Source organism: Rhinolophus ferrumequinum, chromosome 6, assembly GCF_004115265.2.
Source record: "Rhinolophus ferrumequinum isolate MPI-CBG mRhiFer1 chromosome 6, mRhiFer1_v1.p, whole genome shotgun sequence".
Taxonomy (NCBI): Eukaryota; Metazoa; Chordata; class Mammalia; order Chiroptera; family Rhinolophidae; genus Rhinolophus; species Rhinolophus ferrumequinum.
In genome coordinates this window covers 71,457,977-71,474,991 of record NC_046289.1, presented here as the reverse complement: position 1 = coordinate 71,474,991, position 17,015 = coordinate 71,457,977, and the positions used below count along the sequence as shown (strand labels likewise).

The 17,015-nt window shown below is 37.3% G+C and overlaps 1 protein-coding gene across 1 annotated transcript; it reads right to left on the bottom strand.

Annotated features, from left to right (window-relative positions):
* Positions 1-10,361: 10,361 nt before the first annotated feature.
* Positions 10,362-11,414, bottom strand: LOC117023771 (olfactory receptor 11H4). Its single transcript, XM_033108930.1, has one exon. It carries the CDS (start codon positions 11,380-11,382, stop codon positions 10,408-10,410), a length of 975 nt encoding a protein of 324 aa, XP_032964821.1. The 5' UTR covers positions 11,383-11,414; the 3' UTR covers positions 10,362-10,407.
* Between the last annotated feature and the right edge of the window lie 5,601 nt (positions 11,415-17,015).

Sequence of the window (17,015 nt, the reverse complement as noted above, 5' to 3'; positions counted from 1 at the left end):
TCCAGAATGTCCAATAGTTGGAATCATACAGTATGTAATCTTTCCAGGTTGGCTTCTCGGGTTATATTTTTAAATGATATTTAAAAATAATTTTTTAGTATATGATTTTTAAAACTATGATAGAGAGTAAATATAACTCCCAGCATACAGAAGCACGTTTGTGTCACTTCTGTTTGGACAAATGGATACTGCTAAAGGATTTTGTCCTTGTACCAGCTCACCCATTGGAGAAGCAATTCAGTAGGCTTGACTTTGAGTGCCTGATTACCAACACTCTGGTCAGGCCATATAAACACTTGTTTGAAGATTGAGTTGTGACCCTTTTACTGAGTGATAGGGTAGTTATTAGCCTGCACATACACTTGCTTATAGGACTATGTCTTGGGCTAAGATCAAGAAAGATACAGAAATCACTGTACGGTTTTATCAGTGTTCATTGAGAACTACATTCTAGATAAAGCCACCACCATATGTGTGTGTGTGTGTGTGTGTGTGTGTGTGTGTGTGTGTATACATATATATGTGTGTGTATATATATATATACACACATATATATTTATTTTTATTTTTTTAACATTTTTTTATTAGTTTCAGGTGCACAAAACAATGTAATTGTTAGACATTTATCATTTATATCCCTCACACAGTGACAACCCCCTCCCCCTATCCTCTACCCCTCTGACATCACACACAGCCATTACATTTCCACTCTTTATTCCTAATGCTGTACTCCAGTTCTTGTAACCATATATATATGTATATATATATGTATATATATATACATATATATATACAAAATTGTAGTTGACATTCATTATTGTATATATATTTTATTACTACATAATATATGAGATTTATAAATATCATAAATGTCTCCCAAGAGATTGTGATCTCTTCTAGGTAGGAAATATGTCTTTCTAAAATGTGTCCCTAGCTCTATTATGGTGTCTATTTATAGTACATAATAAGTATTGAATGAGTAAACATTCTGTTGTTGATCACAATTCTTGGAACACATATTTTTCTATTCTTGCTTACCTTAGATTTAGAAGATCAGTTTTTCACGTATTTCACAGGTCTATTTTGATAGAGAATGCAAACAAAATGGCTGTATAAGGTCCCACTTATCTTTGCTCAGAGCAGGATGGCTGTAGAAGAGTTTATACCAGAATTCCATCAGATGAGTACAGAAGTAGATCCAAGGTACCGGAACTTTAGGCCATGGCCCCACTAGATGGGAGAGTGCAGGGCTTACCTGCTTTCCAGGAGATAAGGAATCCCAGAGGGTCTAAGCCTACCATTCTTTTTGCCCTGTCTAGCTTTGCTTCTCTGTATGTTCCTTTCCTGTCCCAGACATTTCCTCTTTGCCCTGCCAGGTGGTTGAACAATTGGGAGGGAGGACTGTACCCTTTCTTTTCTTCACTTGTCTGTTGCTGTAGCCCAATTCATAAGTGGCAAGCATGAAGGAGACCTCTTTCTAGACTCATTTCCTGAGTAAATTTACAAATTCTACTTTAGAATTGGATATAGCAGTATGAAAGTTTTAAGATGAATAAGGTGATACAGCTAGTCAATGGTAAGTCTGGGCTTAAATGTGGGTCTCCTGATACCAAGTGCTGTTGACAGTCCACCAGGCTGTTTTGTGGGGTTCTGTGTCAAAGTAAGAAGGTGAAAGAAATTATGTGTTCTTATTTAAATTCACGAAAAGATAATACAGGAAGGACTAAAATTATAATAGTTAAGATTAGTATGTACAGTGTCTAATTCTCCTTAGGTGTTTAGATTTAATTTTTAGAAGATTTGTATTAAATATAGTTAACATACAATATTATATTAATTTCAGGTGTACACCATAGTTATTCAACATTTATATACCTAAAGAAAGGATCACCATAAGTCCAGCAACCGTTTGACACCATACTATGGTATCACAATATTAATGACTATATTCCCCATGCTGTACATTACATCCCCGTAGCTACTTGTTTTATACCTGGAAATTTGGACCTCTTATTCCCCTTCACCTTCCTCCCACTTTAAAAAATTTTCAGTTACAGTTTATATTCAACATTATTTTATATTTATTTCAGGTGTACAGCATAGTGGTTAGACATTTATATAATTTGAGAAGTGACCCCCACCCCCTGCCCGACTAGTCTATTATCCACCTGGCACTATACATAGTTATTACCATATTGACTATATTCCTTATGCTATACTTTACATCTCCATGACTATTTTGTAACTACCAATTTCTACTTAATGCCTTCACCTTTTTCACCCTACCCCCCAACACCCGTCCCATCTATCACCCAAATAAATCTAGTAATTATCTGACACCATACATAGTTATTACAATATTATTGACTATATTCCTTATGCTGTACCCTACATCCCCATGACTACTTTGTAACAACCAATTTGTGCTTTTTAATCCTTTCCTCTTTTTCAACCATTCCCAACCCTCCTTCTGTCTGGCAACTGTGAAATGTTTTCTGTATCTATGAGTTTTTTTCCGTTTCATTTGTTTGTTAATTTTATTCTTTAGATTTCACATATAAGTGAAATCACACTGTATCTGTCTTTCGCTGTCTGACATACCTCACTCAGCACAGTACTCTCCAGGTTCATCCATGACGCTGCAGATGGCGAGAGTCCATTCCCTTCCTTGGCTGAGCAATATTCTATTGTATATACAGAGGGTGCCAAAAAAAATGTATACACATTTTAAGAAAGAAAAACTGTATTAAAATTGTTATACTCAATATATGCAATAACAAAAGATAAATACAAGTTACGTTTGACTTCTGCAATTACAAGAGGTGCTCAAAGTGGTTACCATCAGCGTCCAGACACTTCTGATGATGGTGAATTACTGCTTGAGCAACATAGACCGAAGTGTCCACTCGTATACATTTTTTGGCATCCCCAGTATGTACCACCTACTCTTTATCCATTTATCCATCGAAAGACATCCAGGCTGCCTCCACATCTTGGCTATTGTAAACAATGCTGTAATGAACATATGGATGCACACATCCCCTCGAAGTAACATTTTGAGTTTCTTTGGATAATTACCCAGAAGTGGGATTACTGGGTCCTTCTTTGTCACTTTTTATAACTTTTGTTTTAAAGTATTTTTTCTGGTATAAGTACTGCTACCCCAGCTTTTTGTTTGTTTGTTTGTTTCCATTTTCATGAAATATTTTTTTCCCATTCCTTTACTTTCAGTCTATGTCTGTCTTTTGATCTGAGTGAGTCTCTTGTAGGCAGCATATGTAAGGGTCTTATTTTCTTATCTATTTAGCCACCCTATCTTTTGATTGGAACATTTAATCAATTTACATTGAAAGTAGTTGTTGATCGATATGTAGTTATTGCCATTTTATTATTCATATTTTTATTATTTATTTTATCATGTTTAAAATAACCTAGTCCACCTAAAAGGGATATTTGGCTCATTTTTTTTGTAATTTAATACCATAATGTCTAATAAATTATACATGGTAGGCACTCCATTTAGGCAGCCAGTATTTATTGCACATCCAATATGAGCTAAGCATTTAACAAAAAATTAATAAATATTTATCGTGCGTAAAAATGAATAAATACTTTTCCTGATAATTGAAGCAAAACAATAGGAATTTTTCTAATTAACTGTACAATTAAAAACAAAGCTATGTCTAGATCACTGATATATAAGCATATTTTAAAGTCAGAAATCTATTCACTTATTTACTCATTTATTCAGCAAATATTTTATTTGAGTGCCTATTAGTGCCACGTATTGTTTTAGGCCTGAAGAATACAACAGTGAACAAAACAGATGAAGTCACTTTTTACATGTTGTATATACTGAAGTGGAGAAAACAATTTAAAAAATCAAATATGTAATATAATCTCAGGGTTCAGAGATGGAAGTGTGCTGATTTTGATAGGGTTGCCAAGAAAGGCTTCTCTGAAAAAGTCTTATTTGAGCCATGCAAATATGTGATGTAAGAATATTCCAGGCAGAGGGAAGAGCAAGTGAAAAATCCTGGTGGCAGAAGCATGCGTGGTATGTCCAGGGAGCAATAAAAAGTCCAGTGTGTTTGGAGCATGGAAAGGATGGAGAAGATTGACAAGAAATGAAAGTGGAGAGGTAGTAATGGGCCAGATCATGTAGGACCTCATAAACTGTCGTAAGAACCATAGATTTTATTCTAAGGTCCATGGTTAACCCTTTGCTGGGTTTTGACCAAAGGAATTATTTGATCTCGTTTACATTTTTTTTATTAATGTTTATTGACGTGACAATTGTTAGTAAAGTTATATAAGTTTCAGGTGTACAATTCTGTAATACATCATCTATATATCACATTGTGTGTTCATCATCCAGAGTCAGTTCTCCTTCCATCACCATATATTTGATCCCCTTTACCCTCATCTACCATCCCCCTCCCCCCAACCCTCTGGCAACCACTAAACTATTGTCTGTGTCTATAAGTTTTGTTTTTTTATTTGTTTGTCTTATTCTTTTGTTGTTTTCAGTTTTATATACCACATATCAGTGAAATTACATGGTTCTCGACTTTTTCTGTCTGACTTATTTCACTCAGCATAATAATTTTTTTTTTTTTTTGTCTTAAGTCCTTCTAACATTGCATATAACACTGGTTTGGTGGAGAGGAATTCCTTTAGCTTTTTCTTATCTGGAAAGCTCTTTATCTGTCCTTTGATTCTAAATGATAGCTTTGCTGGGCAGAGTAATCTTGGTTGTAAATCCTTGCTTTTCATCACTTTGAATATTTCCTGCCAATCCCTCCTGGCCTGCAAAGTTTCTGTTGAGAAATCAGCTGCTAGTTTTATGGGAGATCCCTTGTAGGTAACTGTTTTTCTCTAGTTGCTTTTAAGATTCTCTCTTTGTCTTTAACCTTTGGCATTTTAATTATGATGTGTCTTGGTGTGGGCCTGTTTTGGTTCATCTTGTTTGGGACTCTCTGTGCTTCCTGGACTTGTATATCTATTTCCTTTGCCAGGTTATGGAAGTTTTCAGTCATTATTTCTTCAAATAGGTTTTCAATTTCTTGCTCTCTTCTTTCTCCTTCTGGTACCCTTATGATGTGAATTTTGGGATGCTTCATGTTGTCCCAGAAGCCCCTTAAACTGTCCTTATTTTTTGGATTCTTTTTCCTTTCTGCTGTTTTGATTGGGTATTTTCTGCTACTTTATCTTCTAAATTGCTGATTCAGTCCTCTGCTTCATCTGATCTACTGTTGATTCCTTCTAATGTATTCTTCATTTCAGTTATTTTATTCTTTATTTCTGACTGGTCCTTTTTTATGTTTTCGATCTCCATTTTTGTGTTTCCTATCTCTTTGTTGAAGTTCTCCATGAGAAAGCATCAGTGTTTGGAACTCTGTGTCTGGTAGTTTGCTTGTCTCCATTTTGTTTAGTTCTTTTCCTAGAGTTTTGTCCTGTTCTTTTATTTGGGATGTGTTCCTTTGTCTCCCCATTTTGGCTGCTTCCTTGTGTTTGTTTCTATGTATTAGGTAGGGCTGCGATGCCTCCTGGTTTTAGTAGAGTGACCTTATATAGTAGGTATCCTGTGGAACCAAGTGGCGCAGTTTTCCTGGTCATCAGAGCTCGGTGCTCTACGTGTGTCTCTTGTGTGGGTTGTGTGTGCCCTCCTGTTGTAGCTGAGACTTGATTACTGTTTGTACATCAATGGGAGGGAGGGATTGACTTTCAGGTTGATTAGTTGTGAGACTGGCTGTGACTACAATGAAGGAGCTGTTGTGCAGGGGCTGACCCTACAGAGCAGGGTTTACTCTAGTGGGGCTCTGGTGCCTGTCAGTCTGCCCTTTGGGTGTGTCATCCTTGGAGGTGGCTCGGTGAGGCTCTGGCCCAGTCCAAAGCTGGCCACTGGGCATACCAGACCTAGGGCTTCCTAGGAGAGGACCCACTGCAGGCCAAGTTCAGCTGCAGTCTGTGTCCTGCCCAGGGCCACCTGGTATGAGTCACAAAGCAATCCAGAGATGTCCAGTGCCCTCCCTTGGAGGTGCCTTGAGAAGCCAATCTGCAAACCAAGGCTGGCCATCACTAGTGCCACACTTAGGGATGCTCAGCCAGAGGTATGGTCTATGCCGAAGCTAGATGTTTCTTGTCTGGGTTTTGTGAACCTTTGATTTTAGGAAAGTCTGCAGCATGGGCCAAGGTAGGCCATTTATATGGAAAAGCCACTAGAAGCAGCTTGGGTGTGCCTGAAAGTTGGGTAAGGCATGGTCTCAGGGAATCACTAAGGCAGAGCAGACGAAAGTTGTTGGCAAGTTTGATGGAGGCTTGGATGTGGCGTCTGCCAGGACCTGCTTGCAGGGAGAGGGAGGGCTCAACAAAGAAACAATGGCTTTCTTCAGCTCCTCCATCTGGGAGAAGACTCCCCTTCTGTTCTCATGCTGAAGCTAGACAATTCATTTCCTCCTCTTATCGCCTTTTGAGTTGCTACCCCAGTACTAGAGCCCAGAGAGAATGAGTCTGTATGCAGTCTTACTCTTACCCCTTTAAGAGGAGCACCTGGGAGTGCAACTGCCTTCTGTCTCACTCAGCCACAATCTTTGCTGATTATCATAGCCAGAAGTTATGGGGACTTCTCTTCACAACACTGAAACCCTTGGCTGGGGAGGGGCTGGGACCCCTTGCTCCTCAGGGAGACCTCTGCCGCCCAGATACCTCTTCGAATTTTTAATGGCCACATGTGGGTGTGGGACCAGCCCGATCCGCATCTCTGCCCCTCCTACTAGTCTCATGGTGGCTTCTTCTGTATGTCCATAGTTGTAGGGCTTTCGTTCAGCTAGACTTCAGGTGATTCTCAGTGATGGTTGTTCTGTGGTTTAGTTGAAATTGATGTGGTCCTGAGAGGAGATGAGGACAGCGTTTACCTATTCTGCCATCTTGACTGGAAATCTAGATTAAATTTTTTTTTTAAAGTAATTGAATTTTTAAAAAAATTTTTATTGGGGAATATTGGGGAAGAGTGTGTTTTTCCCAGGACCCATCAGCTCCAAGTAAAGTCGTTGTTTTCAATCTAGTTGTGGAGGGTGCAGCTCAATGGCCCATGTGGGAATTGAACTGGTTACTTTGGTGTTATGAGCACTGCGCTCTAACCAACTGAGCCAACTGGCTGCCCTAGATTTAATTTTTAAATGTGGTTTATCCAGATATATTTAATGTTTATACTTGCCTATTTTATTGAAAAATGTGTAATTGAAGATAAAACCATATTGATCCAGCCTTTAAATAAGCCACCTCTGTTGAATGTCTGGTTGCTCATATATACAAGGACATAACTTATGTGATCATTATCTTAATATTAATTATCTTCCAAGTCTCTAGTAAGAAATAAACAGCCAAAGTGAAACCTCAAAATGCTAAGAAATGTTATTCTAACAAATATGAGAAAAGAAACTTATTAATCCAAGGAGGGCATTGAGTTGGTGGTTGTAGTATGAAGTTATGTAGTATGTAGTTATGTAGGATAGAGATGGCTGCCTGGGGACAGTATGTTTAAAGAGCAGAGGAGGGAAAAGAATCAGCATGATTTTGACAAGTTGTATTGATATAGAATCAACCTCCTAGGAGTTCATAAAGTTTTAAAGCTATAAATATTTTCATCTTCAAGAACAATTCTGGGAGGAAGAACTGAATTAGAGTAACTTAATTCACCCAAGGTATTATAAAGAATTATTGACTGAACAAATTTGGCATCTCTTAAGGTAATGCTTAGAAAATGGTCCACCAAGAAAATGATGTTTTTCTGACATAGTGGAATAAACTTAGAGGAATTTGGAGGCATCTCTATAGATTTTGGTGAAAAAATAATTACTTTTTTTTATGTTCTAAGGAAACATTTTCATAATGTTAAAAATTTATAGCAAATTAGAAGGTAACATGGTGCAGTGTTCACTTTAAGGCATTAGTTACATATACATCTGTGTATGTATTATTTGACAACAATGTTTTGTATGAGCATAATGAAAATCTGATAGAATAATCAGCAAATTATCCATGATCAGATTTGAAAGATTGGAAGGAGAGGGGAGCAAATTATGTACTGAGAGCCTCCTACATGTCTTTTACTGTGCTGTCGTTCTTACATAAACTGTTTCATTTAATCCTTATGACATTGTTACAAGATAAAGTTATATACTCATTTTACAAAATAAGGCCCTAAGAATCTAAGTGTTAAATATCTTTCTCAAGTTCATGACAGAAGACCAGGTGAGGCTCTCCTGGTTTAAAGAGCAGCCTAAACAAAGGTGTGGAGATGACAGAGAATGGAGTAGTTAAGTGACTAGTCTGACTAGAGTTGAGCCTTCATACTGGGAAGCGATGGAAAACAATGTAGGTTTAATGAGGCCATATTATGCAGGGTGTTGAACGCCGGGCAGGAATTTAGATATGTTGACTCTGAGGAGTAGGGTGAAGGATTGGTGGGGATGAAAGTAGATGGGAAGTTCATAATCTTTATACACTTCTTCATTGTTTGACTTTGTTACAACTGCACATTTTTGCAGGTAAAAAAGAATGAGATAAAAGTATCAAACATTTTGAGATCTTACTATATGCTAAGTATTTTACCACTGTTTATTTGCAGTCATGCAAAGACCATAAGGAACACACCTGTAGTAGAATAAAGATGGGTTTATTGGCTTCTTGCAGTGAAGGAGAACATATGCCATGAGGAAAATGGGGCATCTCAGTAGGAAGATATCAGAAAGGATTTTATTGTATGATTTGGGCTTGTGTTAGTCGACTTTGGGGAGAATTTAAGGAAGTATAAGTTTTCTCTGGATGCTGTCAGAAAGTGGAGGAAAATTCGATGATTGAATCTTAATTTTTATCTAGAAGGCAGTTAGGCCAAAGCTTGGTAAAGAGGCAACAGTCACTCATATTAGCCTAAAGAGGGAGATGTTTGGTCATTTTTGTGCTTGGGACAGTGTTCTTGATTTTGCCTGTGCTCAGACATGATTATAGAGTGGTCCTGTTTTGTCTTCATCCATCATGCTCACAGAGTGGTCTTGTCTGATGTTGGCATTCTGTGAAATTGTTTACATTCAACAGGATTGCATCAGGGCTTGGCTGAGGGTGCCAGCCCCTCTCCTGGCAACACAAAGACCTAACTCAGTGCCAAGCCAGTTCCCAGCTGCCAGGGGCTGCTTTCCTCTCTGTCACTGTGCGTTGGGAATCCAGAAATGAAAAAGGTAATTACTGTTCTCAAGGAGCTCCCTTGGGGGAAGCACACATAAATAAATTAATTATACTACAATATGGAACATGTAATAATAGAAATGTTAAAAATAATTGAAGAAATTATTATTTAGCATGTATCCAAGTTTTATTTCAAACTTACAACAAGGAACTGTATCTCCAAAATTATTTGTTGAAAGAATACCTTCTGATCAAGAGTTTTTTCTCTCTTTCTTAATAGAGACAAAGTATGTTTAGATAAGATTGTTAGGCTAGATATAAGAAAGGGGTGACTGTTAAAGATTATAGAAAGGTCTCAGAGCTAATTAAAAGTCACTGCACCTTTAATATACATTAGACATGTGCAGTCTTTTTGTATATCAATTGTACCTAAATAAAGCTGCTTAAAAAAAGTCGCTGTACCTTTAACTGCAGGTATCCCTCATTTTTCAGAAGTTTGTGTTACTCCACTTTTATGAAAGACTTACTTTAGTACCTGTTTTTGCTAACTGAAAGAAATCTGAAAAAGACTTCCATTTTTAAATTAACGCTAATTACTTCTGCCCTGTACACCATAAAGGCTTACAAAAGGTTTCATAGGAACACTCTAGTTTTGGATAACGGGGAAAGGGATACCTGTATTTGGTTAAGGTCATTAGACTCATCATGTTTCCCTGAAAATAAGACCTAGCTGGACAATCAGCTCTAATGCGTCTTTTGGAGCAAAAATTAATATAAGACCTGGTCTTATTTTACTATAAGACCAGGTATATAGTAAAAATACAACACAATACAATACAATACAATATAATAATATAATATAATGTACTGGATCTTATGTTAATTTTTGCTCCAAAAGACGCATTAGAGCTGATTGTCTGGCTTGATCTTATTTTCGGTGAAACACGGTACCTTATAACTGATGATAAATCTTTCAGAAAAGTCTAACTTTCCTCATGCAGGAGTCCCATTTTATCATTCCAATAAGGACAGCCTTTAAAAAAATTTCAACTGCAGGTTGAAGTCCAGTAAATTAAGGCTTTAGTAGTCAGCATAGGTTTTAAGCTGGGTACTCTTAAATACCTCTAATTACTCAGAGTGAGGACGAAAAGGCCATTGAAAGAACTTATACATCTCCACCTTATTCTTTATTAGAACTTGGAAGTATGGCACATTTTTGGCTCATGAATTTTGACTAATTCTCATTCTGAACAGGACACTTCTCAGAGCCAGTTTCATGTCCTTATTACGAAGACTATAGATCAGGGGATTGAAGAGAGGAGTCATTGTTGAATATGCCAGTGTGAGGATCTTCTGCATCAAGGTTGGGATGCCATGTGTAGGGCTCACATACATTACCATGACTGTCCCGTAGAAAAGAGACACCACGGCTAAATGAGAACCACAGGTAGAAAAGGCCTTTTTCCGGCCAGCTGCAGAAGGGACACGAAAAACAGCTCTGAGCAACAGGGTATAGGATCGAAGAATATACATAATCGTGAAAAAGAGGACAAGGGAGCTCTGAGTATAGAAAATAAATTCAGTAATGGGGGCTGGAGCACAGGACAGAGCCATCAGTGGGTCCATGTCACACAGGAAGTGATCAATGATATTGGGTCCACAGAAGGGGAGTTGGGAGATAAAGAAAATGGGAATTGGATATCCAAGGAATCCAATGAGCCAGCAGAGAGATACCAGCATACCACAGAGGTTCCCAGTCATGACGGTGGGGTAGTGCAGTGGGCGACAGATGGCCAGGTACCGATCATAAGCCATTATTGCCAGGAAGAGACATTCAGTTGTGCCAAGGGAAAAGAAGAAATAGAACTGCAGGAAGCAGCCAGAAAATGAGATAGTCTTGGTTCTGGAGAGAATGTTGGCTAGCATGTTAGGGACAGTGGAGGAAACATACCAGATCTCGAGGAAGGCAAAGTTTCCCAGCAGAAAGTACATGGGAGTGTGTAGTCGTGGGTCCCATCTCACTGCACAGATAATGGCTCCATTCCCCAGCAAGGTCAACACATAAATCACCAAAAACAGTGAGAAGAGGAAAATCTGTATCTCCGAGCAACCAGGGAATCCAAGGAGAACAAACTCAGTCACAATGTGTGTTGCTGACCTGTTCATGGGTCTTAAATCTATGAAGAAGAAAGACATGAGTGTAAACCACGTTGCTTTGCTTCCTACATATCTCAAGGACTTTATTGAGAAGGGAATTTAAGCTCTACAGGAAATTAAGATATATTTTGAGACCAGATTGGAATAAATCCCACCGTATTTTGCTGATCGTGGTTCTAACTCTGAGTATTATTTTGCTAGAATCCAAAGCAGAAAGAATTTTCCACTCCGGTGGTACAACCAGACAAATTTCTTTCTTTTTTGCTTTGATTCTTAAGAAAACCTTTTCTGATTTTGGTTTGTTTTTCTAAAGTTGATTAAGGGTATACATGTACAAACTCACCCATTTTTTCTTATTCACTTTACATTGTTTAAAAAAACGAAAACATATTTTGAGGACAGTTGGTGTGAAGCTGGGTTAAAACTGTGGCAACTGAACAGAATTAGTTGAATTACACACATGGACATAAAACTTACTCCTTGACACTGGCTTTTCAGAATAGTCTAATCAACTGATTAATTGTCACAGGCATCACTACACTCAAGACTCAAAGCTGTTCTTAAATTTTCCTTTCAAGATTTTCTCTTAAAATATCACTCTAACCAGTTGAGTGACACCTAAAAAAGTATACAATAGATCCAGTACATAAAATATCTTTGCTCTAAAGAATAAGTGAGACTATTTTTTCATATCTCTATTTACAAGTGTTTATTTTCAGTGTTTATTTATAGTATGTGTTTTTTTACACATACTATACAAAAATGAACTATCTTAATTTTTATATTCAGATCTTACCTAGATCACATAAAGAAAATAGTGTTTTCAGTATAAAGGTTTAAATCATTTAGTAAGTATTTTGGGGTGATAAAAACAAATGGATCTGACAGCAAATGGGGTTTCATCTACAATTTTATGTTGTAGAATTAATTTTGTTCTCTGAAAGGGAAGAGAGGACATTTTCAAATAATTGTACAGGCAGGTACTTTTCAGTAGTATTTAAGAATTTATATTTAAGAATTGAACAAAAAATATGAATTCTTGTGTTTAACAAACAGGGTACTCTTGCAATTGATTAATATTAAAAAAATTGATTAGAAATCTTTAAAAATGGTAATTTCGATACTGAGTTTTCTTGTTAAATTCAGATTTCTTGGATTGTATATTGGAGGGCACCAGTCATAACTTTGTCAGTAATGGAAGATAAATTTAAGAGGCAAAGAACACAGAAGAAACCAAGATTTGGACTTCAATATCATTGGTTTCTTGTTGGTGGTTATTAAAGAAGCATAGAAAGGAGATTTGAGCATCCAGATTCTAAAGTCATCCAATTTTCCAATCAATGTTCAATTCAAAAGACATTTGTTTACGACTCAATAGATGGTTCCCAGACTTTCATTTATGAAGTATAAATAAATCACTTTTCCTGCTGTGGGTCAGGAACTAAATCCAGGCTTACAGATTTAAACTGGGAAGCAGATACATGGGGTCTGTGCTTCCTGTCCTTCTTTCTGAAAAAGTGCTTAATGTGAATAACGTTTCAGGACACTCTCCATTGTACACTGACAACTTCATACCTCATTTTATTTTTTCTATTATCATACTCTATATGATTTATTAGCAGCAACATTATTTTTCCTGTAGCCTTTGGTGAAAGAGTAGATAAGTAATGAGATGATCAAAGGGTGAGGAGCTTAATGGAAAAGCCAGAATAATCAATTTTCATTTTAAGCATTTCTAGAATAAATGGGCTCCATTATGTTCTGCATAACTCCACATTCAAAAGCCTCCAAAATTCCTTGCTGGGAATAGTTAGGGCATTAGAATGGAATACCCACCATTTTGTGCTAAAAACATACTATTTCTAATGTTTTTGGATTCATAAATCATCATATGAGCTACAATCCTTGGCAAGCAGCTCTGTCATGCACTCCTTTCCAAAACAACCAACCAACCAACCAACCAACCAAGCAAGCAACCAACCAACCAATCAACTCACCAGTCTATCCACCTCAAGAATAATATCTTGATTTAATAGCCTCCTTCCAAATGTCCCTCACTTGGTATACTGTCTTCTCAGGTAGTCAGAGAGGAGTATACCACTTGATTACTCCTGGAAAGTGAGATTGCTTCTCAGAAAGGTGGTCCCTAATAATCATAAAACCATAGAATTGGAAAAAAATAATACAGATGATCTAACTTCTCAATTTACAGGTAGGCTTTACAGAGGGTGCATGACTATTCACCCAACGAGCCTTAAGTGTCCTGTATTCACATATGAAACATCTACACTATACTACTACAGAGGAACAATGACTAATCAGATTTATCAAGTAAAAGACACTCTTTAGTATATCACAGCAGTGGTTATAATGTGGAGAATTAATCCTTTTCCTCATACATACAGTGACGAATTTCCTGGCTCAGCTTGGAGAGAGGGATGGGTGCGGTGGTACTGAACATAAAGGCATGTCCTCCTCATTGGCTCTGATGAGGAAAGTCGGTGAGGGCATCATACGTGCTTCAATGGACTTCCTTCATTACTGGAGGCTCGAGAGGCTTGTTTTCTAGGAGTTTGCTGAGACATTTAACATGTGAAGCAGTGTTTATATTTCCTCTCAGGGATTACTCTAAAACTCCGTGTGTCTCCCCAAGTGGTTTCAGTGGTGTCCTCAAGTTTCCCCTGGAGTGCATCCTCTTTCCAATCTTTGGGGCTCATCCAGTAGGTTAGCTCCTAGGGGTGGCTAGACTTAAGAAAATAGAGAGTTCAGGGGAAATATTGGGTAAATATTAAGAGGCTTTCTATTGCCCAGTTTGCATTCCATTAAGGAATACTCTCTGTAGGGATCAGTGCAATAAATGGAAGCTTTGCCCATGACTCTTAATTCTGGAACTGACACATGTTTTTGAACATTTCCTCTCTAGCTTAAATGAAACACTACAACACAGTGAAACAGGAAACTGTAATATATTCTGTTGGTCCCTTTAAAATTAAATCCATTGAATTTTCCTGGAGTTTTTCACTGTAATGACCATGTGGTTGGTACTAGGTTGGAACTGCCTTGTGTGATCTGATCATGATGTGGAGTGACATTAATTGATATGGGAGGAAATGGAAGGTGGCAGAAGCCATATAATTGACTAATTTGGTCAAATTATCATTTTCCTCTCTGATTTCACTTTCAAAGAGTGAGGAATTTGAAACCAGTGCAAATGTGAAAGGAAAATTTTTTTTATCGTTGGTCTTTTCCTTCTTAAAAAAATTGGGGTTTCTTTCTAGGGTCCTCTTAAACCACTTCTTTAAAATATGACTTCTAGGTTTCCTTAGGAGTGAGGTGACAGTGAGGATCCATGAGAAAATCTTCACTGGTGGTTACTGGGGCAGCTTGTAAGTGAACTTGATGTTTAGTGATACTCTGTGCCATTTCCCCATTGGCTTCCTTGTCAAATACAAGTTGACCGTATATGCGAGGGTTTATTTCTGGGCTTTCAATTCTGTTCCATTGATCTATGTTTCTATTTTTATGCCAGTACCATACTGTTTTGATTACCATAGTTTTATAGTATAGTCTGAAATCAGAAAGTCTGATGCCCCCAGTTTTGTTCTTCTTTTTCAGGATTGCTTTGACTATTTGGGGTCTTTTGTGGTTTCATACAAATTTTAGGGTTTTTGTTTTTTGCTATTTCTGTGAAAAATGCTGTTGGAATTTTGAGAGGAATTGCATGGAGTACCTTGAGGGTTTTGAGTAGTATGGAAATTTAGTTTTACAATATTAGTTCTTCCAATCCATGAGCATGGAATATCTTTCCATGTATTAGTGTCCTCTTTGATTTCTTTCATTAAAACCTTGCAGTTTTTAGTGTATAGATCTTTCACCTTCTTGATTACATTTATTCATAAGTATTGTATTATTTTTTTGATGCCATTGAGAATAGGATTGTTTTCTTTATTTCTTTTTCAGATATTTCATAGTTAGTGTACATAAATGCGACTGATTTCTGTATGTTGATGTGGTATCTTGCAAATTTACTGAATTTGATAGTTTTTTGGGTGTACCTTTAGGATTTCTTACTTATAAGTTCATGTCATCTGCATATAAAGACAATTTACCTGCTTTTGTAATTTGATGTCTTATTTCTTTTTCTTGACTGATTGCTCCGGCTAGGACTTCTAGTGCTACGTTGAATAGAAATGGTGAGTGTGGCCATTGTTGTCTCATTTCTGATCTTAGAGGAAAAGCTTTTGACCTTTTATGATTGTGTATGATATTAGCTATTGGATGATCATATATGGCCTTTATTATATTGAGGTAAATTCCTTTTATATCAAATTTAAGGGTTACACAACACATCAAGTAGTATAATATTATTTGAAGTTAGATTCTGATCAAATAAATATTGTAAACTCTCAGACAACCATTTAAATTAAAAAAAGAGAGATATAAATAATAAGGCAACAATGGAGTTAAAATAGATTCATAAAAAATAACCCAAAAAAGACAGAAAAAAAGAGAAAAAAGAAACTGAATAGATAGAAAAATAGAAGGCAGTTAGCAAAATGGTAGACTTTAATCCAACCATATCGGAAATTAGGTTAAATATAAATGGTCTAAAGAAACTAATTAAAAGGCTGAGACTGTAAATTGTGGGGGCAGCGGAAGCAAGACTCAGCAATATGCTGTCTGCAAGAAATCCACTTTAAATAAAAATAATAGACAGATTGAAATACTAGAAAAAATAAACTATACAAACATTAATCAAAAGCAAATTGGAATAGCAGTTTTCTATTAATATCAAAGTAGACTTTAGAGTGAGGAACGTTACCAGGAATGAAAAAGGACATTACATGATTCAAAAGGGTCATTTCTCCAGGAAGACATAAAAATTCCATTTGGTTCTTTTTTAAAGTTTCAATCTCTTTGGCAAAGTACTCCTTATTGTTCGTTAATTTTATTTCTGAGTTCATTAAACTGCCTATTTGAGTTTTCTTGTATATCGTTGCGTTTTTTTTTTCTTTCAGAATTGCGATCTTGAATTCTCTGTCATTTAAATCACGTATTTCCATGTTTTTAAGTTTATTTTCTGGAGATTTTTCATGTTCTTTCTGAGCTGCCTTAGTCCTTTTTTCTTTAAAGTATTTCATGGGTTATTTCTCTGCGTAGGCATTTATGGAAATGAAATCTACTTTATTAAAAGAGTGACACTTCTCTATTTAGCAAGTTGATAAAAAGAGGTCTTTCTTTTGTTTCCCAATAGGTGGCGCTGAAGTGTAGGTTTTCATTTTATCGTGCATTGCTCCAGCTTCCCAGATCTCTGTGGGGCAGTGGAAAATGCCCCGTGTTCCCTTGGGTGGTGGGCGTTTCCTCTGTGACCAAGGTGCCCGTGGTCTCAAGGTGCCATCCTGGTGGAGGAATGTGGTGGGCGATGGGGTTCTGAGCTTGTGAAATCCCCGTGCTGCCGGCTGCAATCAGACACTGCTGGCATTGCGGCACTGCCTGAGATGACCCAGGTGCCCCTGTTGGGGTCAGCTGCGGTGGGTGTGGGCAGGATGAGCTGGGAGAGGCAGACTTATTTGTGGCTTTGTTCTCCCAGTAGTGGGGACTGCAGACCTCAGTTGCCTCCTCTATACGTCCTCCCGTCCCTGGGATTAAGGGCAACATAGGTCTGCCCCTCA